This window comes from Pleuronectes platessa, chromosome 8 (genome assembly GCF_947347685.1).
Source record: "Pleuronectes platessa chromosome 8, fPlePla1.1, whole genome shotgun sequence".
NCBI lineage: Eukaryota > Metazoa > Chordata > Actinopteri > Pleuronectiformes > Pleuronectidae > Pleuronectes > Pleuronectes platessa.
In genome coordinates this window covers 16436182-16460596 of record NC_070633.1, presented here as the reverse complement: position 1 = coordinate 16460596, position 24415 = coordinate 16436182, and the positions used below count along the sequence as shown (strand labels likewise).

General features: G+C 43.3%; 1 protein-coding gene across 1 annotated transcript in view; it reads right to left on the bottom strand.

The window, feature by feature from the left end:
• Window positions 1-24415, bottom strand: part of pcdh11 (protocadherin 11) — a 114440-nt gene that overhangs the window by 56522 nt on the left and 33503 nt on the right. The window contains exon 3 of the mRNA XM_053429188.1: window positions 13002-13061. Within this exon, the coding sequence (XP_053285163.1) occupies window positions 13002-13061 (60 nt within the window). The remainder of the gene's footprint in view (window positions 1-13001; window positions 13062-24415) is intronic.

Sequence of the window (24415 nt, the reverse complement as noted above, 5' to 3'; positions counted from 1 at the left end):
ATCCCCACTGCACTTAAGCTGGGCATACACAATGTGATTTGATCCCATTTGTGACATGTCAGGACTGTGTCTGCACTAAATCCCTAACCCAATAATAGCAAATGGAGTTCATGGCAGGACGCGATTGCACGGCAAGAAAGAAAACGAAGTAGATGAAGGGGATCTCACAGAACCGAATGTATTTACAATACAGTAGCTTCATCTGTAGTTTGCTTTCTTTCGGCAAAATGGCCAAACCCCAAAGTCTGCGTCTTCCAAGCTACCAGAATGTCCATATGCCGAAACTCTTGGTTTGGATGTTTTGACACACAGAATGAAACGTATGTAATCAAGGCAGCGTTCCTCTCCCTCGTTAGCATTGTGCGCAAACAGAGCAACTTCTCCAGAGCTGCTCTGCCGACGGGAAATCAGAGCTTTGGTTTTTTCCATCTCAGGCAATTTACTCGTACAGTGCGAGGTGGAATATAACAACCTTTCTATAGTCGAGCAGTGTATACTCGGCTTTAGCAGCTGCATTAGGCACATTTGGCAGACATTGTACTATAGTGTATACCATGATGTTGATTGACTGCATTCTCAGGGAAGCGCTTAAGTTTTAGTAAGCCTGCTATTTTTCTTCTTTCTCTGTTTAAAAATCAAAGCCCTGCAGCAGTCGGAGGGTAGATACACTGTATGTGAGACGTCCCGCTGCACTCAGACAGGATTTTATTCTTCTCCTGTCTAGTGCAACAAGTCCTCCAAACGAAACAACAATAGATCATTTGTCCCAGCCCCCCTCTAATGTGACTCATGGGAACATCTCCTGAAATAGCCCCCCCCCCCCCCCCCCCGATATGGCAGCAGGCGTACCAGACCTGTGTCGTCATGGTCCCAGTAATAAACACGCGCTTGAGCAAACGTAACAACCAGTTTTAATCATGGTTTAGGTTTGAAGAAGTACATCCTTAAGGTTAGAGGAGCTTCTTCATCATGCTTACGATGAGAAACATGCCGTTAACGTTGTAGAGCGGTTGCCGGGTAAAGCAAAGATGATGGTTGGTTTTCCAATGGGAGAACAACAGCAATCTCCAGCGCCAAAGTACCGCATTTCGTCGTGCCATAAATCCGCCCTAAACCCACGTCCTAACACAGACCTCATTGCTCTTTACACTATGTCATCTGATTTCCTCCAGTTACTACGCCCGCTAGAGGTCACCTGGCAATAAAACATAACTGTGGGTCATAATAAGAAGCTGTCAGGGAACGACCTAGGGGCATTTTGTTTAACAGCGGGACAGGCTAGTTGGTGAAAGCACATCGGCTGTAGCTGTCACAGTCGCTGATGATAATCGTATTAATGCATTACAACATCCAGACCTTTGCAACTGACCGAATATGCATTGTGAATGTGATATATATATATATATATATTTATATAAAAAAATATTTCCAATTTAACCAAATCTGGACAGAGCAGAGAAATTAATTGAAATGACAGAAAATATACCCAGGGGCAGCACACCGTGTTCACTCTGTTTGTTATGTTATGGTTTATATGTTTGCTATTGGGCTCGGTTAATGTGCAGCTACAAGGCATGGAGATTAGAAGATGCTGCAGGCTCAAAGATAATACAAAAGGATACATGAGGAAAGCAAGCGATTCAAAAACAGTATGTTCACTTGGCTGTGGAGCATTAAAATATAAAGATGTTATCTATAATGTTTCAGTTACGAGTCGCTGAGAATAAAAAAAAAAACACCTCGGCCACCCACAACAAGGTTGCAGCCCAGTAGCAGACAGGAGCAGCCTTGTAGTTTTTTTTATATCCACGTAACCGTACATATGATTAGACTCGGGCTACATCTAGTTTTTATTACACCATGTATTGATCATGACTTTTACCATCAGGGTTGAAAAAAGCACTGTCGATTTAGCTCGAAGAATACGGCACCCCCTGATGCTGACAGGAGGCGGGAGAGTCCATGGAGTTTAAATTAAAATTTTGATCATCTGCATGATCATAAAGACGAGTAAAGATTGGTCTTCTCTTCAGAGATTCAGTTTTAATGATTGTGTGTTCGACCAAAGGTTCCACAAGATCTTAAGTGCATTTTCAGTTTTTGTCCAATGACTTTCACACTAAGTGGATAACGGAACAACATATTTTACTGATTGGGAGATCCCTGGATCAAAATGCAGCAATCCATCCATCCATCCATCAATCCACATATTATCTACACTGGATCAAAATCTTTTAAATAATAATATATGGTGAAAGATTTGACTGATGTGAAATTAGTCACAGTGTAGTCATCGATGCCACGCACTTGGAGCCGACGGGTTCAGATGGACAGTGAATGAACCACTCATCTATATCGACTCACAAATGATTGACTCACTGTCTGCAGGAAGGAGCTGTGTTACCAGGGAGGTGCAGGTACTGAAGTGACCACTAGGTGCACTGTCAAAGAGGGGGGGACACGCAGGACAAGCGAACAGATGGTCCCTTGATGTGTCAAAACTTCAGATCATCATTATTCCCTAATAATGCGAATTGTTTGTGCGTTTGATCTTCCTCCCGCTCAAACGCCTGACAGCTTCCCTCATTGAGACTGGCAGAGGCATTGTCCATAGATTGTGATGCGCAGCGACACGCCGTATCACAGGCCCGTGTGTGAAGCAAAGAGAAGGAATCATTGTCATTCACTGACAAACACGACGCACAATGATGATACTGATTAATGATTCTCAGAACATTTATGGAAATGATCCTCCTGGAAACTGGGAATTGCTCATGACTTAAATTTAAACACGCAGCTGATATCCAAACGGTTAGCAGTAATGTCATTCAGCTAATTTCATCACCGTTTCAAAGTGCACCCGCTGTCACTCCACACATATCACTGTGGGCATAAGGATTTCCACAAAGAAGCTGGTGAAACATTAATAATCCGCACAACTGTGGCGTTGATATAAATTCCGATGAAAAGCCGGGAACTAGACGTGATAGTACTAATATATTTAGATTATATTGCATATCAATCTTTCTCAATGTAACAACCTTCCTTCTATGGGTCTTACTTCGAAAAGAATTGCATGTGTTAGTAATGTGATCGCAATGCATTAATCAGCTTCTACGTTCAGATGTCAGATTTATTAGAGATAACTGGAATGTGTGTACAACATTCACTGTTGGTTGTAAGTCAAACAGTTCTGTCATCACTGCTGCCAGCACAGTACATCACCACTGAATCTCACTGTATCTCAGAATAAAGATTGTCTTCCTTTAACTGCCAAGGACCACTGTTACTTCACAGGCAGGTATGATAACAGACATTCTTACAAGACCGATTTAAAGGAAGGCTTCTTCGCCACAAAGGAGTTTATATAAGTTTCCTATTATTGAAATATTACATTAAAAGCAAGGAGCATTTTTTGTAATACCAACACATTGTCAACGCTTGTTTCATAGTGTCTATAAGGATGGACGACATGACAGCTCCCCAGAAGTGAAGCCAAAGCATTGCTGTGATCATCATCTGGTGGCTGGTCACACCTCCTCCTTGTTAGTGGATGGGACATAGAGCAAATTAAAAAGTTACAATTCCCGTCAAATAAAGTTTCCTCGAAGATGTTTTCCCTAGTTCTAATCCCACTGTTGTACATCCAAGTGTAAATTCAGTGAAGTTCTGGCTAAACTTCTGGATCAGCGTCGTCCATCTTTTCATACGGACCACACAAGTCAATACCTGGTGATGGAAGAGGCTGGGAAGTAAATGTCAACAGACTTTGGTATATTGTTAATGAGTTGTTTTTGTGCTGAATCCTCCATTCTTAGTGCTTTGCTCCCTACAATGGACAAACAAGTCGGTGCCGGTCCGGTGTTTACTTCTCTGAACTGGTCGTAGAGCCAAAGACCAGACAGTGAAATAGCTCAATAGACATGATTATTTAAAGAAGTCCACTTTAGACAAAGGAAGAAGAACACAACTTGCTGGTTAATTACTGTAACATTGGATGCACACAGGACACACAAACTACTTGGACCGCTGCTGGTACCGATAAAATATCAAAAGTCATCATTGTCAATAATCAGGAAGAGACACTATTTCCCCCTACCGTCTCCAGGGCCCAACATCAAGTTGATAAATATTATCTCAGGTGGTTCCTACGCACACCAAGCCAGATGTTTATTTGCTCTCTGTGGTAAAGCTTTTCGACATAAATACACTGTCCAGACGTGGCTAACTTTCACTTCAAAGTAAGTATTTCTAAACATGCAGTACAAAACAAGTATAATCGCAAACTTTCAATGCTGGATAACTTTTCTACTATGTTAAAAGATTTAAGCCTGTGTGTATAACATAGAGTGCAGTTTATTTAATATTCACTGATAACGTGGTGCTGTGACTCTGACTTAAAGAACACAGACAAGCCTTCTTGGAAAGCCAGTGGCACAGTCTTGGTGAAACATTGATAAAGCACAGATACAAGGCTCAAAGTCGTATCCCCATTTGCTCCGTGCATATATCTTCCTCAAATATGTTGATGTCAGTTTTTCTGGCAGTGCAGTCGGTTTAAAAGTGTGTCATTGATGTAGTTCAAAAGCTACAGAGTACAGAGCTGTCTCTCTTCCCCAGCCCGCCTCGACCAATTGGGGTCCGTCGCCACCGCCGAACTAAAGTTCTCCTCACAGCCGGTGTAATTTTTCCTCCTCTCCCTCCACTGCGCGCCGGTCATATTAATATCTTTGTAGATGTCAAACGTGTGCTCCAGGAGGCCGGTCCCATGTGCTGTTTCCCCCAGAACCTCTTGCTGTTTTTTTGGCCACAGCCAAGTGCATTAACATATGTTCTCACCGTGCACAGTGCTACTCTGCATTGGTAAATGCCTTATTACAGCAAGAAGCGCTCTGTGCTCTTCCACCGAATATCCGAAAGTAGTAAAACACAGCCATATCTGCCCACTCAGAACAGTAGGGATGTGTCTCACATGACGGGGGGCTCCTTAACATTTAGTCAGAGGCCCTCTTTGCGAAATTGATATTCCTCCTCCTCTCACAGCAATGGCGGGTGGTAATAATGACAAATAAAGGCAATATTGCGACTGGATGGTACACACTGAGCATAATAAGTTCATCGGCTGGTTGTGTGTGTGTTTTTTCCACCCATATTTATGCCTTTTTAGCATGCAGAGTCAAATTCTCTCAGTATGAATTACATCTCTAAAGACTACACCAGTGTGAAATGTGCAAAGGCAGAGGGTGAGAAAAATATCCCGAGCAATGCAACACACTCTTGCCTGGAGAGCGTACACACTCGTAATCATTACTAAACTATCATCTCCTTGTATCATTACATTTGTTTTGGGGGTTTATCTTCTTTTTTTTCCGTTTCCGTCTGAAGTGATTCAAAGATATCTTTAAAAAAACATATTCTTAAACAGAAGCGTGTCCTTTTCGATCGTAGCACAATTGGGAGATGACACTCGCCATTGTCTAAACAGGCTTTTGGCAACGACGCACAAAATAGAATCCACTGATTGGAGCAAACTGGCAGGAGGAGAAATAATGATGTACAGGAGGCATCTCTCAAAGTATCGCAGGATGTTGTTTACCAGGCATCAAATGTTTGCAGATAATTTCACAAATGAGCGTATTAGTGAGTTTTCGCAAATAACCCGAATCACCTAATCTGTTCACAAAGCGAAACGATGTGATGACATTCAGGAAAACATTAAACACTTAAACACAACATGAATTAGAAATGCGGCTTGATTAGGAGATACGGTGGAAGCGTTTCCTGGTCGGGTGACTGTAAATTGTGAAACAGTAGAACAGGCGACACCTCCTCTACGAGAGCAGCTTGCGGATGATTATGTTGATTTGCTGCTAAAATGCGGCTCCGGCCCCTGAGGTCGTTTGAATTGGTGTGATCGCGGTCATCGGCTCCTTGGGACTTTTTTGTTTTATTTCTAATTTGGGCGATCTTTGTACTGTCTGCCGGAGACACAGTGGTGCTGCGCTGATCTGAGGACAGATTCTAAAATAATGTGTATCAAACACCAACTCGTCTTATTCTTACTGAGGGAAGTGGGGGCCGGCCTCCATGTCATCCTGCAGCACTGCTCTGATTTATAATAGTTGGGAGGGAAAAAAATAAGAGGCCAGGATACATCACTGAAACATGAAGGCATTGAATAATACTTTACTCATGAATAAAATCATTAAAAGAAGCTCTTTTATAACTTGGGCCATAACCATGAATTTCGAACATTTTATGATTAATGCTTTATCTATAAATTAAAGGTTTTGAATTTCAAAAGCTTTTTATTTATATAATTATTTATGTTCTCCATTATTTATGATTTCATTCTGGTTTTGACGGGCCGGATCACCTGAGGACACAAGTTCTGTTTGCTTAAACTTTTGAGATCTTTTTTTTCTCTCAGACAATCTCGTTTGGGCTGCACCATTGTGCCGACTAATGAAGCCTCAAAGGCTTTGTTTAAGTCATTAAACATGGAAATCTAACTGCACAGTTTACTTCTAATGGCAAACAATTACATGACGCCGACCTGTCCAAGGAAATCAATGTCAGGTAAATAAAAGAATTTAGGTGGATTGTTCAAGTGGTTCGAAACGCTTCGACTGGTCATTTACGAGTAGACGGTGAACAGATAAAATCCCATCCACATTTATATGTAGATATAAAACTTCCAATATGTTCAACTAACTATAGTTTCAGAAAGACAAAAAGGCCACGTGGAGCTTACAGTAAATACTGCAACCACTCTGCTTGCGGGTGATAGGTGACAAGGTCTGCTTCATGTTTACAGCAAATCAATAATGATTAGTAGAAGAATCCTTGGGCAGTAGTGAGTGTGTTTTAGCCCGAGAGGCGCAACCTAAGCAAAAAACGGGTCTTGACATATTGAACTACAACGTAACTGTCTGGTAAGTTTATTAATCTGAGTAAAGTATCTGACTGAGTGCGAGTTCATCTAAGGACTGGGACTCAACACTATAACTATAACAGTGCATTTTGTCATTAGGTGATATTCAAGAATTACCTTTTCCTCTTGAATTTACATTAAACTGAATGGTAAAAACTGCAACTAAATCAGGAGACAGTCCTATATTCCTTTCAGTCTTTAACACTATGTTAGCAGAGGGTTAGTGGTCAATGATCCCCCCTAGAACCTTTAAGGTAACTATTGTAGATTCCAACATGTGTAACATCTATACTGCTCCAATTTCTAGACTTCTATATCCTGCTAACTTGAACTACTCTACACACGGATCACAGTTTATTTTGCGTGAACAGCACAAACAAAACAAGGCGGGGAAAGACTTGTGAGACAAATTCGCAATTGTACAGGGGAAAAAGTGTTTAGCATCTTTTATTCTCTTCGTTCAAGGTACACCTGTCACTCTGCAAGGCTCATTTGCACTCTAATTTTCAATTAATCTGTCCCCTTGTTTGATATGATGATTTTATTATAATGAATGTCTGTTTATTCACATCTCTGCAGTGGCATTTCATTAATTATAACGTGAATAGTTTAATCCATGCGTAGTTAGTGTACTGTTTAGCGCTTCCGCCGGTCTTACTGTCAGAGGGGTTGGCTGTGACACTCACTCCTGATCTTGTGTTACCGCTGTTGTTGTCTTTAATCATTTCCTTTTGCTGTATCCTCATCTTATCTAGCGGTGTACCAGTACATGAGTTCAGACGTATATTTTCATCAGGACTATTTTCCGTTGACAGGAGAAAAACATGGTAATCATGCACATGTGAACACCTGCAGTGGGATGATTATCGTCTGGCTATTCCTGGGTCTTCTGCTTACGTGGACCCGCTCATGTACTAAAGTATAATTTGTTGCAGCAGGTCAAATGTGATAATGACGCATTTTAAAAGTGCACCTCAAGTAGAATCAGCTAAAGTTACATTTTGCCGGCCTTCAAAAATAGTCTCAGGTCGACTCTGGGACTCGGTAATATCCACCGGTCGGGTTAAGATGCTTATACATTTGCAATCCGGGGGACCGGGCAGCTGGACTGCAGTCCTGGAGCGCACAATGACTTCCCATTAATAGGTTGGGGAGCGTGAGGGGAGCCCACCCTAAGCAGAGATTTCCGTGTGGATGTGGCCTGTGGCACAGGGGTACCTGCCCCCAGCCATCTGCACTGATTTGACAAATGATTCTATATCAAAGGCCTCTGCACTGATTTGGGTGGTAATTGATTGGAAGTGAGGCCCTCAAATCCCTGATTGGTTTAGCTGGATGTAGTGGGGCGATATGCTGTGGCAAGTGAGAGGAAAGGACAGCCAGCTAGAGAGAGGGAGAGGGCGAGAGCAGTGGAGGGGATCGGGGGAATCTATGAGAGAACTCGGGCTCATTTGCACTTTGAGAGAATCCAGAATGAAATGTTGTCAGATTTGTGGTTTTCCACACGCGGTATAGGCGCTGTACATTTTTTTTTTCTTTTACAGATGATCCCATGCGATGTCAGTGTTTGTGTTTCTTTCTCTAATGCAGCTGTGAGGATATCCAATTTGTTAGTGTGGCCGTGAAGATTAGATTTCACCATTCAGAAAAAGGGGGTGGGGGGAACTTGGTTAAAAATGGAATATTATTGATTTGTTCCACATGGAGGTGTGGTCTGACGCAGAGATGTTCGCATGCGGCGCGTTGGCAGAGAGGGAGCATTGTTTAATGGTCCTTCGTCAATTTCCCCTGAGTTTTTTATGCCATTAACCCTTATTGTTGAGATCGTGTGACAAGGGAGATAGTATCATACGTTGAAGTCCTTGGTAGTGATTTGCATGAAGGCTACCTCAACCTCATCAAACTGTATCTGTGTGAGGATGCACACTGACATTAATGAATGATGAATGCTGAATGCTTATTATAAATAAAATGATCTTATATCCTTTATACAAGATGCAAGATACATTTATTTATCCCAAACACATGCAAAGACACACTCATGCAATTGAGGGAAATTTGTAATTTGCTTTTAACCCATCTGGTGCAGGACACACAAGTGGGCAGCCTTGTAAGGCGCCCGGGGAGCAGATGTTGGGGGATTAAAGTGCCTTGCTCAGGGGCACTACACAGGGTAGGGAGAATCCTTTTTGGATTTTTTGGACAGATCCAAGTGTTGTCCATCCAGGTTTGTATTTTGTTGTTATTCCGTGGAGTCAAACCAGAGACCTTCCAGTCTGATGTCTTCCCAATTTTCTGCCCATAAAAGTGGGGACGATCCCATCAAATTACTGTTATAGTTGTGAAAATCATCCTATTCATGCACACACACCTCCACGTGTGGCCTTAAAAAGTGCTTGTATTTAAAGCGCATGTGTGCTATCCATGTTGTGACCAGCCCTTCATGTTGTCCTACCACGTGTGTACGCCATGTTTGACATTCTGTAGAGAAGCCAGGAGACCGAGGATCCCTGCTAACGCCACTGTGACAGGGATGCTCTATATATGCAGGCCTACCGCCTTTACAACACGGCAGGCTGGCTGCGTTGCATACCTTTTGCCATTTGACACGGACATGTGGTGCTTGCTAGTGACAGATGCTGCACAGCGCTGGTCCCAGAGGTCACGAATGACCTTTTGGATTGTCTTTTATTTTCAGTCACAAAGCATTATTCGCTTGACGATGGCCACCGATGCCACCCCGGGCCACCTGATTGAGCCGTCGGTTGTTGCTGCTTGTCTTCTGAGATCACATTTACCTCAAATAAATTGTGTGCGTGTGTATGTGAGAGGGATTGTGTGTGTGTGTGTGTGTGTTTGTGTGCGTGTTTGTGTGTGTATGCTTGCATAGTGACGTGAGTGTGGTCGCAAATGTTCAGGAAGATGCCTCGCTAACCACCCTTACTCTGCTTGATGCCTCTAACTAAGCTTAATTGCTGCATGACTAGCCTCTTGTTTGGACGCCAGAGGGATTTTCTTTTATTATACAGAATGAATCATCATTAAGATGTGCCTATTCAGTGGCCCTTTCCTCGGATTCAGAAATGCTGCCGGATCTCTTAAGCGTTTCATCTGTGGCACTCAGCGTGGTCACATTTGAATCCATGTTAAACTTCACAGGAGAGAAATGCGCCTCGAGAAGAAGGTGTCTGTCTCGCATTTTCATCACTAATTTTTTTTTTTACGTCAGGTTGACATTTCGCCGGGGAGGGTCTCATTTTGTGTGGAGTATAAAACCGTGAATTGGCATCCCGGAGTCCCTCGGTTTTTAGTTTACCTTTGCAATTTCAGAGCTGGCAGGAACATGGGTGCAGCGCAGGCCCCATACTGTCGGAGGTTCTTGATCCCCACCCCCATCCGTTGCCCTCTCCATCTGTCGCCTAACTAGAGTGCACCGTTCACGCAGACACAAACATACACTTAGGCATGCATGCACACACATTCTTACCCACGTACAGACTCGGTCCTAGCAGCCAGAGCACCGACAGCTAAAGGCAAAAGTAAAGAGCTCAAAACCAACTATTTACTCTCTAATTCGTTGTTGTGCGGAACACGGAAAATAATGTGCTCAACACAGATATTTCTAAAGTTTCGGTTTACCACCTCTGCAACAAATCTCTACAGTTAATACACATCAATATGCATGCACGTGAGTATCCCTGTTCACTTCTACTCCTATTCCTGCTTTGAAATAATGAGATACAGTTGTTTGCGCTGTGGATTCAGATGAAAACCTTGTGAAAAACACACAATTTTCTACCGCCTCAAGCCTGGTGTCAGAAATATAATCTTACCCTCACCTCTTAGCCCCGCTGCCGTGCTGTAATCATGCTCTGAGGTGAGGCCACTCATCAATTATTCACCAGAATGCAAAATTTTCACCCTTTATCTTCTCGCCAGCTAAAGGAGACCATTTAGGAAAAATAGAGAAGCAACTAAGGGGAAGAAAAAGAGAGAAGGGCGGCTCGGCGGGATGAATAAGAGAGGTTGCCGTAGACAGACAATGCTCTGGATGTGAGTAATAATTGTAGTTTAACAATGTGCGGACCTCTGGGATTTTCCGTATGCAATATATGGCCTTTAGACTAGGATCACTATGGAAACCAAAGGCCCTGAACGACCCGCGGTGCCCACCCACTCGGACAGCCGTTAATCATCTTCGCTCAGATCCTGGCACTGCAGAATTTGGCCAATGTGTCAAGAAGCAATTATATATACTTAGTGCTCGGGCACCCGATCTCCTCCCTCCCTCCTCTTTCCTCGCTCTCACACTCTTAATATAATCACAGAGCAGTCAGTTTAAAAGCCCTCTGTTCATTTCACTATCTGTCTGGGGGATGCACACAATGCAGATGAAGAGAAGTGTAACAAAAAAAAGAAAAAACGGAGGATATTCTATTCTGAGAGCCGTTACAATTTAGAATATTCTTTTCATATAAATCATATTCAGCCATTTACTCCTTTTACCAGCCTCCTGAGCTGACTGACATCCTAAATTACCCCAGCTGGCCCAATGCATTCGCTGCACATATTGGGTTGGTGCGGATCACGGAGACTAATGTGAGCTGACGAGAGGGAGATTATGTTCCGCCGCTAACAGCTAAAACGTGAATAGCTCCATTCGGCAAACCCACGGTGTTCCCCATGACATCAGCCCCCGATCGGCTGGGTGGAAATGTGAAGAGAGCAAATCTGGAGACGGAGAGAAGGAGCCTGACGGAGACGAGCACTCAGGGAGTCAGGCACACACGTCGGATACTTTGCAGGAGGAGACGAGCTCCTGTGTTTAAACTTCTGCCACATCCTATCCCGGGTAGAGCGAGAGAGAGACGATCAGATTTAGAGACAACGACAACAACGCAGATCAGGTATTCTGTGAAAGGTAGAGAAGCGTTCCTGTATTCAAGCTGCTGCAACATCCTGTCGTGAGCTGGTGGAAAATGTAAAGGGAGCAAATCGGAGAGACACAGAGAATGAAACGGAGACAGAGATAAACTCAGGCGCACCGATCAGACGCTAGAGCTATTGGAAGAGACGAGTTCCTGTATTTAAACTTTTACAACATCCCATCATTTACTAGGTCAAACTGCAGTAGCTCATCCACGTTATCTTTAATATGAAAGGTTAAGGTTCCCGTGTGAAGGACATCTCGTGTAGTTTTGTCGATTGCTCTAGTGTTACCTTGATTTTCTAACGATAGACATGTTGGAAAGCGGTGTCTCATTTTATCCTTATTCACAGCCCCCACCAGCGTCACCAGCTTCCAACGCCACCATGGTCGTTGTGGACAACTTGCGGTGCATTAGCGACGTATAGAGCGGTGTCGGGCTTCTGAACAGTTGATGACAGCCTGTCAGACAGCTTCCCCCCCCACAGGGCTCCTTATTTACCAAGGTCCACTTTTGCAGTGAGCCACTCAACATCAAACCGGCCAGTCATCCAGAAAAAGGACACAGGCGTTTTTTTTTTTTTTTGACACGTTTGGTGCTAAGTGAACTGAATTTGTGTGAATTTCACTACACAACACATTATCACGTTTGCAAGAAGAGTGCACCAGGAGTAGGAGGTGAAAGGGGAACGGTTCCCTCGGTCAGTGTGAGGACTTGGGACCGTCAGAGAGAGTGATGAATTTTGCCGAGCATGATCAGGACTAATTAGCGTTGAATAAATCGGCCCTTCTAACCTCATATCAAATGAATATTGCATCATGGTGGAACGCAGATGGAGAGAGAAAAGGCAGAAAAGAGAAGCTTCAAAAGAAATAGTTCTCTTAGAAATAAAATCATTTTAGAATCATTTGTAAATTGATTTTCTGATTTTCTTTTGCACAGACTCTTCTAAAACGCATTCAGAGAACGGGACGTCAGATATGTGAAAAGATAAGAGGGGTCTTGACATCATAAAGAGCTAATTTACAATGTGTAGGCACGCAAACAAACTCCGACGAGACCATGAAAAGCTTCAAATATCTGCAATTATATCACATAAATGTTGTTTGTCCCTCGGCTGAAAGCAAGCTGGAGCTTACCTTATGAGGACAAATGGGGGGTGGCGAGCTAAAAGACTTCTCCGGTGTCTGGCTGGGATTCTACAAGAAAAACACATTATCAGGGACACGTTTTCAGCGCAGGGGCATCTCCCAGCAAATCTTCAGTGACAGAAGTTGCAGCTTATTTCCTGGCCCTTGCCATTAGCATTTTTCGCAATATATTTTAGAGGGGCTAAGCGAGTCTCACTCAGAAGGCACGTTCGGCCACGCAGTAATCCGGGGACAACGGCTTTTGTGGACAGTCGCATTTTTAAATCTTTATCATGACAATATCATCTTATCGTACATCATGTGACGGCGGTGGGGGGTGGATATGCTGATGTGTTTTTGTTTTCCAGTTTCCCCCTTCTTTCATATCCCTCCACAAAGATATTATAAATCCTTCTTTGTCAGAAGATTTCACCGAGCATATGTTCCGACTTTTACACACACGCCTGAGTGCATTTTTTTGAGGTTAAATGATTATCACATTGTTAATACACCGATACATCACTCAGACACAAGAAAACACCATTAAAAGGGAGACACAAGGTAAGTCAACAAGCCAACAACAGATGGTCCCGCTGCTTGTGATTATGCAAAGATCCAAAGCATTTGCATATTCACAATTCCACCATAAAAAAAAAAAAACACAGAGCCAAGGAGCCATTTGGAGTTGACCTCAGTGAGAAGCGGAGAGAAGGACGGGCGAGGCGAACCCAGCGGGGGAAGTAGACAGGCGCTGGAAACTTCTTTGGGAATCTACTGAGGGTCTGCCACCTGGGAAGGGGCCTGTTGATTTCCAGGCAGGTGCCTTCAGTTATGTCCTCACATCCAATTATGTGCCTGTGGTATATCTGATGCTCCCTGACACTGTTAATGGCTGCCTTATGGTATCACCAGGACAGATGAGACACTCAAGTCTCCAGACTCTCAACATCTATATTTCATGGTGACGCAGAAGGAGAACACCTCACTGGCCGAGGGGGGGGGAACAAAACAACCCCCTTGCTTTCAATGTAGCACAAACACCACGTCATGAAATATTAATGAATAAATGGGCCTTGCTGGGACGATGGAATTAGTAGATAAAAAATTTCCCGACAGACTGAGTAGGCTATATAATAATGATATCTTAATTGATGTGACAAATAGACATGAATTATTTTCTTTGGGGACAGGAGCAGGAAATGCAATTTGCTGCCGTGTGTGTTTTGTGTGTGCGCACAAAGAAGCCCTCATGGTGATTGTATGATTTCCATCGGGTAAAAGGCAACGCCTCCAAAACAATTCCACTAAAATTGTGACATATTGTCTAATTGTCAATTTAACCATTTTAAAATATATGTGTCAGAGTTAAGTTCATCATAACATGAACCGCAGCTTTTTCAATATGCAGACAATTCTGTTCCTGTGGCAGACAAGGTCACGATCAACAATACTCGAAAGCTCAAAGCTTGAAAAACATCACAACAAACATTAACAACTTGCAGTCAGTCTGCAGCGGTTTGAGGTGCTAAAAGAAAAAAAGGGTCAAGGTCTTCCGTGTAAACATCTGACGAGGAATACGACAAATTTTACAGAGAAAACGTGATGTTACTCCTAAGAGGTTTATTTAGTCTGTATTCCATAATCAACAGCCACTTTAATTTACGAGCACAAACAATGTGGAAGAAGCAACATCTACAAATGAAAACATAGTGTGCTGCTCAAAATGTGCTTGGATCCAGTGCTTTAGTTTAGATGAATAAAAGAGCCTGTTCACGCTTGATACCGACCATAGATAATCTAAATCCCTCTCCCTCTCTTGGACACACACACACACACACAAACACAAAGCAAGATCTCCCCTGGCTACAATTACGGCTGCTTTATTTTTTTTTGCTCTCGCTTTTTGAGCTGTTTTGTTAAGTTTTCTTTTTGTTTTTTTTAAACACAATCTCATTTTATTCTTTGAGCAGAACGAAGCAGTGCATTTCATCTATGTTACATCCCTTTGTCACACAGCTCCAGTGCAGCTCACACATGTTAAAGGTGATTATTAATCATTAATTTTTCATCAGCGCTGAAACAACACGGCTTTGTGGGCAACAACTCACGCTCCGCACTCACACAGGCCGATGATGGTGTTGGCAGGAGAGAAATGATGAAGAGAAAACTCCAGTAGTGGAAAAACAACTGTCATTTTTCAACTCACCTTTAGGTCAGGGACATTTTGCATCTGATAGGGAAACACTATTGACACGGCTTGAAACAAAGGCTCTTGGATTACACCACATATTGATGTTTTTTGTCGTTTGGGGAGGTTATTGTAATTTAATAAGGCCCAGAGAGCACCGCGGTAAGATATAGAACAAAATGTATTTTCTGATCACTGAAACATGATGTTTCTTTGTCTGATTTCTTGGAGACATGCTGAATTAGCATGGATCCCTCGTGCTGGGCCTTTCGGTTTGTATTTCTTCAGAGTAATCCTTACCCTCACCTGAGAAGCGTTGTGACCTACAAATTGCCCAGGTCCTAATTATGAGGTTTAATTAATTTTTTAGGCGAGGCAGCTCAAGAACCTTTGTGTAACTTGCCATCTGTTTCTAGGTACCAGATGTAAATGGAGTTTTTTATTCATATACAATGTGGTAAGTTTTTTAAACATCACGTATCAGAGAGTTTCCCTGTGGGAATAAATACAGTCATGATATATGTTGACGTGGGGCTACTATTCGAGGAGTTATCCTTCAAAAAACAACACTGGTGTGTGTAGTAACTCCAAAAGTCGTAGAAGAAAACAAGTGAAGTACTGTTCATATAATAAGGTCCTGGAGTGGAATAATCCATTTCAACAGGAACAGTCACCTGTCATTCTTCTGGCTCTGGAGTTCCAACAGCATAATTTCACGAATCTGAGAGCGGGAGTTTTGCAAACCCGGCCTGAGTGTGAGGAGAGGGACTCCAGCTGAAGTGCAGGGCATTTGTGCGACAACAGTATACGCGAGGGCAGACAAACAATTCTGAGCCCATTCACGCTCGCAGGGGCGATTTGAGAGAGGGGGTCAGGAATCTGAGGCAAAGCACCGCGAAATCTGAACGGGAAATGAAGAAATAATGCTCTCAAAATGAAAGGCAGTGCTCTTGAATAAAGATAGGGAAAGAAACCCCATATATGTACTATATAGCAGTCTGGTCACATTCGGCAAGCCAACTTCCCCAACAAGCCCCCGCGAACAGAACAAGAGATCTATTCAGTGCTGAGTGGACAGGGACTTGTGGCACATTTGTGTCTCTAGCCCCCATCAGCTCAGCCTCCACTCCCTGCGCACATAAGGAGGCTTTATGCTGTCTCCTTCCCCGGATCCCTCGGAACTGCCACGCTACTCTGAGTAAACTGCATCTCCAGCAGCTAGTTACTGCTTTTTTCTCGCCCTGTTTGCCACCCTGACATTGTTGCCCCCACCCCCAATAAAATACAGTTCTCTCACTAGGATTAAAGAAGCAATGTAGTTCAAGGATTATCAAATGCCTTTGATCATGTGACTGCCATGTTTTTGATCCGCGGCACATAGCACAGAATATATTCTCTTTTTCTCCCCCTTCTGTCTCTCCCCCTCTCCATGGATTTCCCCTGTCTTGATGGTTCTGCGCAGTGTGAGAGGAGCTCTTGACAGGCAGTGAGAAAAGAGCATGTAACAGGCGTAAAACACACATAGTTGTAATATCGTGATGAAGGAGAAACATTAAGTTTAAGTTTGATTAACACGTTTGTGACATGTAAGAATAAGACGAGCATTCATCTTAGTCCAGAATTGCTTTTATCGACTCCTTTTCCAATAAAAGCACGTTTCATGTTTAGCTCGTTTTAAGGTAATGACACAGATGCCGCGAGTACAAAGAAAGGGACCACAGAATATTTGCCAATGAAACAGGAAGTAGGGTTTTAGATCCCTCAACCCCCCTTTGTACCTCCGACTGCACTCCACTGCTGCTCATTAGCAATTTCCAAGCCTTGGGCTATTTTGCGTGGTTTCAATTCCTGCATCATTGTTATTTAGTGGCTGACTTGGACATGCAATCAAAGGGCCACGCAATACGTGCCACACTTGTATCGCAAAGCAATGCCTTTTCCATACTGCCCAGTCGGAAACCCTGTAATTGTGAGCCAGGGGATCCGTGGCTCAAATTTAGTCGACATACCTCAAAAACTGTTCTTTATCTTCATTGTGCGATCACCCCCTATTCATGTCATTGCCAAGACAAAAACTGGACATATCAAAACAATTATTTTGACGTGGCTTCAAGCGACATAACATTTCAATGTGAATGGCCTTCAAACCTTGCATCATTATGAGGCGTGGTTTTGGGCAAAGGGAGCCCATCAAAAAATGATTGAATATCATTTTAATAGATGGAAACCGACTCGGCTTTCATACTGTCTACCTGCCATGTTATTAGATGGAGCGTGTCAGTCAAGCTGAGGAACACAGCAGCAACATACAGAGAGGCTGACACGACGTAAGCATGCTGCCTTCCATCTTACTCCCTGTTTGGCATGTTTATCTAGTCTTCCATGAGAGCTTAGTGCAGCGCTGTGCATATGCATACAGAGTGATGAAGGTTCAGGAACCAGCGCCTGGAGGAAGCTGCACATACAGCACAAGCTCTTTGAAATGGTGCCAGGGTGGGCCTCATTTGCAAAGCAATTTGACAACAAAAGTAAAATACTCCACAACTTCAAAACCAAATTCGAGAGATGCCGACTGGTACCGCGCCGCAGTGAGCTAAGAGAGGATATTCAAGAGGTTACATCCGGTGTCTTGTGTGTGTGTGTGTGTGTGTGTGTGTGTGTGTGTGTGTGTGTGTCTGTGTGTGTGTGTGATCCTGACATGGCTTATTTGCAAACCTTGCATTGCACCAGCGCTATGTCATGATTGCCTTGGCAAGGAAAGGGGGCCTAATTTGCATGAGAGGGAGTCCTGGAGGCACACAGGAGCTTGCCTTTGACCGAGGTGCCAACAAGCCTTCGGTAAAACATTGTAATTACAACTTACAAAGCTGCTGTGTTTCGAACAAACTCGGTGTTAATACAAAGCGGACCACATACTAGTAAATCAGTCAGTTCCTGAATGAGCATGACAGAAATGCGTGTGGTTGACTCTAATATGTTGTTTAATTGTTCGCTTTTACAATACTCTACCCACTCAAATCGAATTTAACTATAGAGGCCATTCTGGATTTTACATCATTCATTATCTTAGGTTTGCATATCTTTCATGCAAAATGTCCCAGGGGATATGCAGGCTTCACAAGTGTAGGTATGGATACATATGGTGTTTTTTCCCCCTCTGACTTCAATAGTACTAGGGATTGCTTTGACAAGCACAATATTACTGTGGATTAAATGGAACGGGACACCATATGGCTTTATTATAATCTAAAATATATCGAAGAAAGCTTAATATTGTTTTTACTGCCCACACAACTGCCAGGACTTTTGCATTCAGAGGTTTTGTTTTCAGAAAGCTGATACCTACAGCGACGGGAGACAGGAACATTTCACAGGCTGATGCGGTTTCAAATTGAGCAATAGAGCTGCTGTGTACCACAATTCATGGATGGCATATTTAGTAGTTCGACAAAGGTTTATGTATCGGTGATGCCCATCGTGCCTTCTTAAAAAAAACAAGTCACACAGGATTCCTATTTTCTTTTAGTTTCAGGCTTTCCTGTTTCGACCCGCTGCCGTCCACCGCAGTGCGTGACCTTCAGGTGAGAGAGGGTGTGACTTGATTTATTTTTTTATGTTTGACCTCTGACGAAAACCTTGTGTGCACCACTCTCACTGTATTTACCTCAATACTCACCAAAGAAAGCATTTATTATCAGATTGACTCTCCAGTGCCGCTGAATTTAGTAATACGTTTTAAATCAATTACAGCCTGCCATTATAAAAACAGCATGATTTTGTCCTGATTCTTTTTTCTAATTGTCTAAAATGGGTTATGTAAATGTCCTGACTCTGGATTAACTTGGATATAATAACATGTGTGTTTATGAATCTATGAATATTAGAACACTGTCCCTGTGTAAAACATGAGTTAGTAGGCAAACGTAGCAAATTCATTGTCGCTCACATTGTCAGGAGAGGAGGGACAGTTTGAGACAAATTGAGGCCATGAGATGAGAGACTCTGTGCTGAACAGCTCTCTAATCCAGTCATATTTTGGGTGACTTTCTAAGATAAATACTTTGGCATTGTCTTGACGAGAGCGCCTCGCCTCATTTAAGTGTCTTTGGGATCCGGATCAATCCACATGGCGGGAGTCCGACTTGTACACTTGACCATATAATGTGGCGCGCTTGTCACAACCCGGAATGCATTTCTCTCTTCAAAGTATATTTCTTGGCCCGCTCTCGTCGCTCACTCCCTCTAACCAATTTGTCATTCTAAGCCTAGCCGCGCTGCTGCCAGCGCCTGGATGATAGCAGTGGGCCTCTCTGATCCAGGCAGTGGCTAGGGAGCAGGCCAAGTGTTACGCGAGCCTCCCTGGGACACCGAGCAGGCGCTTCTGCCGGCTGATGCACGCCTCCACGGCCGAGAGGAACCGGCTTTGCAGATGCTTTCAATTCGACACAGAATGAAGCTCATCTACTTTGTAAGGACATTGTCTTTTGTGTTTGCGTACTGCATGTGTGCCTGATTGTGTATTTTGTGTGCGGGCATGCGCATGTGTGTGTGTTACAACAATTCAAGAGAGGTCCGTGTTTGAGGGTGCATTGTATGTGTCGTATATTCAGCCATGCACATGTATTTGGATATGGGTGCATGTACAAGAGAAGCTGTTTTTTATTGGAAATAAAAAATGATCCTCAAAAGAAACTAAGCATTTACATTTTTTCTACTTTTTGATCCACAATTAACATAACACTGTATCTGTTGTCGTCCTTCAGAAGTCAGTCTATTCACCATTAATGCCCTTATTGTAATGCCTGGATGCCACGTAGCTGTTAAGTTAATCAGCAACAGTCATTTTACTACTTCAGTTCTCTCAGGTAAGCAGTGCATTCAAGATTACATCAGCGGCATATTGTTACCAACTGCCTATTATGAAAATAAGTATCATTAAATGAAGTTAAAATATGCAGAGCATGCTCTGTGCATTGGCAAATTCAAAATGCTGCATTTTTGAAGGAATCAGATAAATGACACAGTGGCTCTGATCCAGGAAACACAAAGAAAAGACGGTTTGGGAGTAAATCTGCTCCATGTATAATCATTTATCTGTTTGTCAAATTATAGAGGAGCTGCTCTGCTTTGATGAGCGCTCCACTCTCCTCTCAGCAGGGGTGCTCAACGTCGACCTTTCACACCACCTCTGTTTTCATGTTGCAGCCTCTTGCTATCATGTTTAGGGTTAAAATATGCAGGTTCTAATGCCTTTTCTGAAAGGTATAGATGTTCTTGTCTTGATGTACTGTCACCCACCATGCTGTACCCAATAATCATCTCTCTGAAAAATAGACTCCTTCATTGGTCTGACTTGAAGTAGCTGGTTGAATGCATAGCCTGAGCTTTCTCGTTAGACACTGATAACCATCTCACAGAGCAACACCAGCCTCTTTTTTTTTTTTATCTGTCAGAGCCTGATGCAGTATTTGATTGGGAATGAATTTGGATGGCTCCAATCAGTTTCCCTTGTATGAGCACAGCTAACATGTGTGTGACTGCTCCTTGAGCGCTGATGGCAGGGACATGGGCGATTAAGGCCAGAGCCCAATCAAACCAGCTGTGTGCCATTCCCCCCATGGCACCGGTTGTGCCAGGCATGTGTTCCACACAAGTAGCAGGCCTACAGAGGCCGCGACCAAACCCCCAGTCTGGGGAGTCACGGCCACACATGTACCAGGACGTGTAGGCAGATGGGAGTTTTAGCTATCCAAATATTTTTCAAAGACAGAGCTGCTATGCAAGCACAAGTAATCTCATTGGTTTCTTGCCGGGAGCAAGTGGTGGTGGTGGTGGTGGTCGTTTGCCAAGAGCTTCAGCCATCGTTGTGTTTACAAGACAAGAGGTTATAATACACCCTGTGGGCAGCGTGACTTAACTGTGGTGTTGCTCTCCACTGCTGGAGTCAGCTCTTGGCAGGGAAAGGAGTGAAGTTTGATGCTGAACTCACGATGCTCACGCTCGATTGGTACAACTTTTAATGCTAATGTGGTAATAGCTTGTTATGTTACGCACGCATTCATCCAGGATGAAAGTAGCAACACTTGTATCCAAGCACGCAACCACATGTAATACAATAACTCATTTGCCAATTTTTCTTAAGAGTGTTTCACAGTCTTACTTAAAACCACCATGTGCCAAAGTCAGAAATTGTTTAATTATACAAATTGTGTTTTTGATCTAAAACTACTCAGTAGGTTAAATTCTGTCTTTTGGGGGCTTAGAGACAAATAGCTAAAGGTTTATAGAAGCACAAGATGTTACGATACAAAGGTTCCCATACCAATAATACGGAAAGGCCTACGTGTTAGAGTCCACAAAACACTTTTAGAGTTTCAGGTGTAAACAGCGTTCAATACAATTCAAGTGACTGCTAGTTACTGCTACAGTTCTTGCGAGAATTCGTAAGTATGCGATCGTGTAAATTACACTCTAAAATAATGCTGGTATTGGTATTAGAACATGTTTGTGTGTGTGTGTGTGTGTGTGTGAGCCTATATGTATGTGCAGCCTAGCCTGTATATGTAAGTGCTCAGTACTAGCACAGTTTTCTCTTTTGCCCTATGGCTGTTCATCGACGTATATGAATAATGCAAAGATTCAGTGTTTCAAATTTAGAAAAGATTAGGTTTGTATAGATGCTCTTGTTATGCATGACAGACCCGACCAGACTCAGCAGATCTCACTCAGAACTGTGGTCTGGCGTCAGCCCTCGACACACAGAGTATTTTCTCAGAACGACTCGCCAAACCATCGGCCGGCTATCACACAGAGCCACATTCAAGGTTTTCTAAACACCTATTAGAGCTATCGATAGCAGAGGCAGAAGTTATGACCGTTGGACATTGAGGATATTTGTGTCTCTCGCTCCACATTACCGGCATCGTTGGAAAAACAGCTTTATAGATTTGGACAGAAGGCGAAGCAAAGGCTTTACCAGCGCCAACACACAGAAACACATTAAGGGATCAGAACCCCAAAGGTCAATTGTGGCTGAGGGCAGTGCTTTGTTGTGTTGTACTCTCAGCTCATGCTGCACTGAAGCCAAGTGACACATGTGAAAACAAGTAATAACACCACTTAAACATCAGTCTGCCTCCTCAGTCTACATATCAGAGCCTAATGCTCGCTATTCTGGTCCGTTATAATAACACGTTCATAGCAAAAGGATAACAGGCTTAAAAATGATAAAGGATGATAGCTTGCATCTTCCTGAATTCATTTATGTGTCATATGTCATATGTGACGGATGAACTGAGTTGTGACATGAGCATAAAGAACCTGATATTTAAAAGTTATAATAGTTCCGTTGGAAAGCTGAAACTTAAACTGAACTCTGCTGCCAGACATCATTCTCACACTCAAGTTTCTCAATCCAGTGACATGCTGTCATTAGAACAGAACATTGCTCTCGTTCAGAGGATGTAGACCTTTACTTTTCAGGAGTTCATTTCATTTTTTCATTTTTCCCCCCCTCAGGAACTGAACAATACACTTTGTGACACTGTGTTGTGATTTACTTGTATTTTGCAGGGCAACACTCACTGGTTGAGACAAATCCTTAATCCCTCACAAGATAATAATAATAATAATAATGTAATCCTTATTCCCAGACGGAACCAGTTTCTGAAAAGACAGTTTTAGGCCCCGCAGAGGTTCTATTCAAGAAGAGGAGCAATGGGGAAGTTATTTAAAATACACAACAATTAAAATAAGACACACTGGCCAATCCTAACCACCGAGCTAATCCTCTCTGACACAGATGTCGCTATTGTAGTGCAAAAAGTTTCCCATTTTACTGTATCAATACATTATGTTGGACTCGTACTGTCTCCCCGGGGTATTTATTGAGAAAAATTAAAATGTATTCTTTTCAGATGGCAATAGGTGCAACCGGTGACGCGCCTGCATGTCACTGAAGAGCTCAGCTTCAAAGAACCCAGTTTACAACATTTTGGAGAAAAAAAAGGCTAAAAGAGAAAAATGGCCACAACAGCTGCTGCAGTGCCGGCGCAGAATAAATGCAGCACAGATGAAAGATGATGAGAGCCTTTTCTTTTTTTTTACGCATTGAATTTCACAAGAGTTTGAGACCACTCGCATGTGCAGGGGAGAGGCGCACCAACATATGCAAAACCACGCAGGCGAGCACACATGCTGCCTCATGTTTTTTCCCCTTTTCAATGCTAAAGCAAAACCTATTTGAGAAGCAGATGGAACCATCCCTAACCATGAGAATTGTTCAGCTAATGAAGGTGAATAATCCTAATGAATGCTACACCATGTCCTTGATTTGCATTTGTATAGGGTCTCATGGAAAATGTTAATTATTATTCTAATCTTTGGAACGGTGATAAATAAAGATGAGGAAAAAGGGCTTGTGTTTTTGAGGCATGTCCAGCTTATGTATGCCTTCTTTTTGATTCCTACTCTGTTTCTTTTTGTCTTTCATTCTCTCTCTTTCACCGACCCTTCCCCCCCCACCCTGTTGAGAGGCAGTCTTTCTAAATCCAATACAGTTTCTCTCAGCATGAGGCAGCTTCAAAGCTCTGCTCCGTGGTCAGGCCCGTCGATCCTCTCACCCACCTCCTGGTTGTTTAAGAGAGCAAAAGCACAGCGGTGCAGTTTCTTAAACACACAGATCCACCCCAGCACCAACAGAGGGGCCGCTGTTTGGCAAAAGAGCCTCTCTCTCTCTCTCTCTCTCTCTCTCTCTCTCTCTCTCTCTCTCTCTCTCTCTCTCTCTCTCTCTCCTCACCTTGGACGCTGACACCCCCTCCTCCCTCCCTCATTACCCACTCCCCCGCACAGTCCTCGTTATACCCAGATACCACTCCTTCTATCTCTCTCTCTCTCTCTCTCCTGATCTAACTGTGCAGCTCCCCCATTTATCTTTTGGTTCTCTCTCTCCCACCCTCGCTCCATCTGTCAGTTACCTCACCCTCTCCATCCCTCCGCCGTCATTCACCTTTTTCCCATCTCCGGCTACTTCATCTGCCCGTCGCTCTTCACCAGCCACTCCATCCCGTTTGTCCCGTGCCTCCCCTCTATCTTCGCTGCAACTCAATCCCTATCACTGCCGCTGCCTCCCGCCTCGCTCTCGATGTAAAGTGATTGATGCCAAGCTCGGGCTCTGAGCCATCCCTCCCTGCCGCTCACACGTGCGGGGACATCGCGATGAACCCCGGAGGGAGGA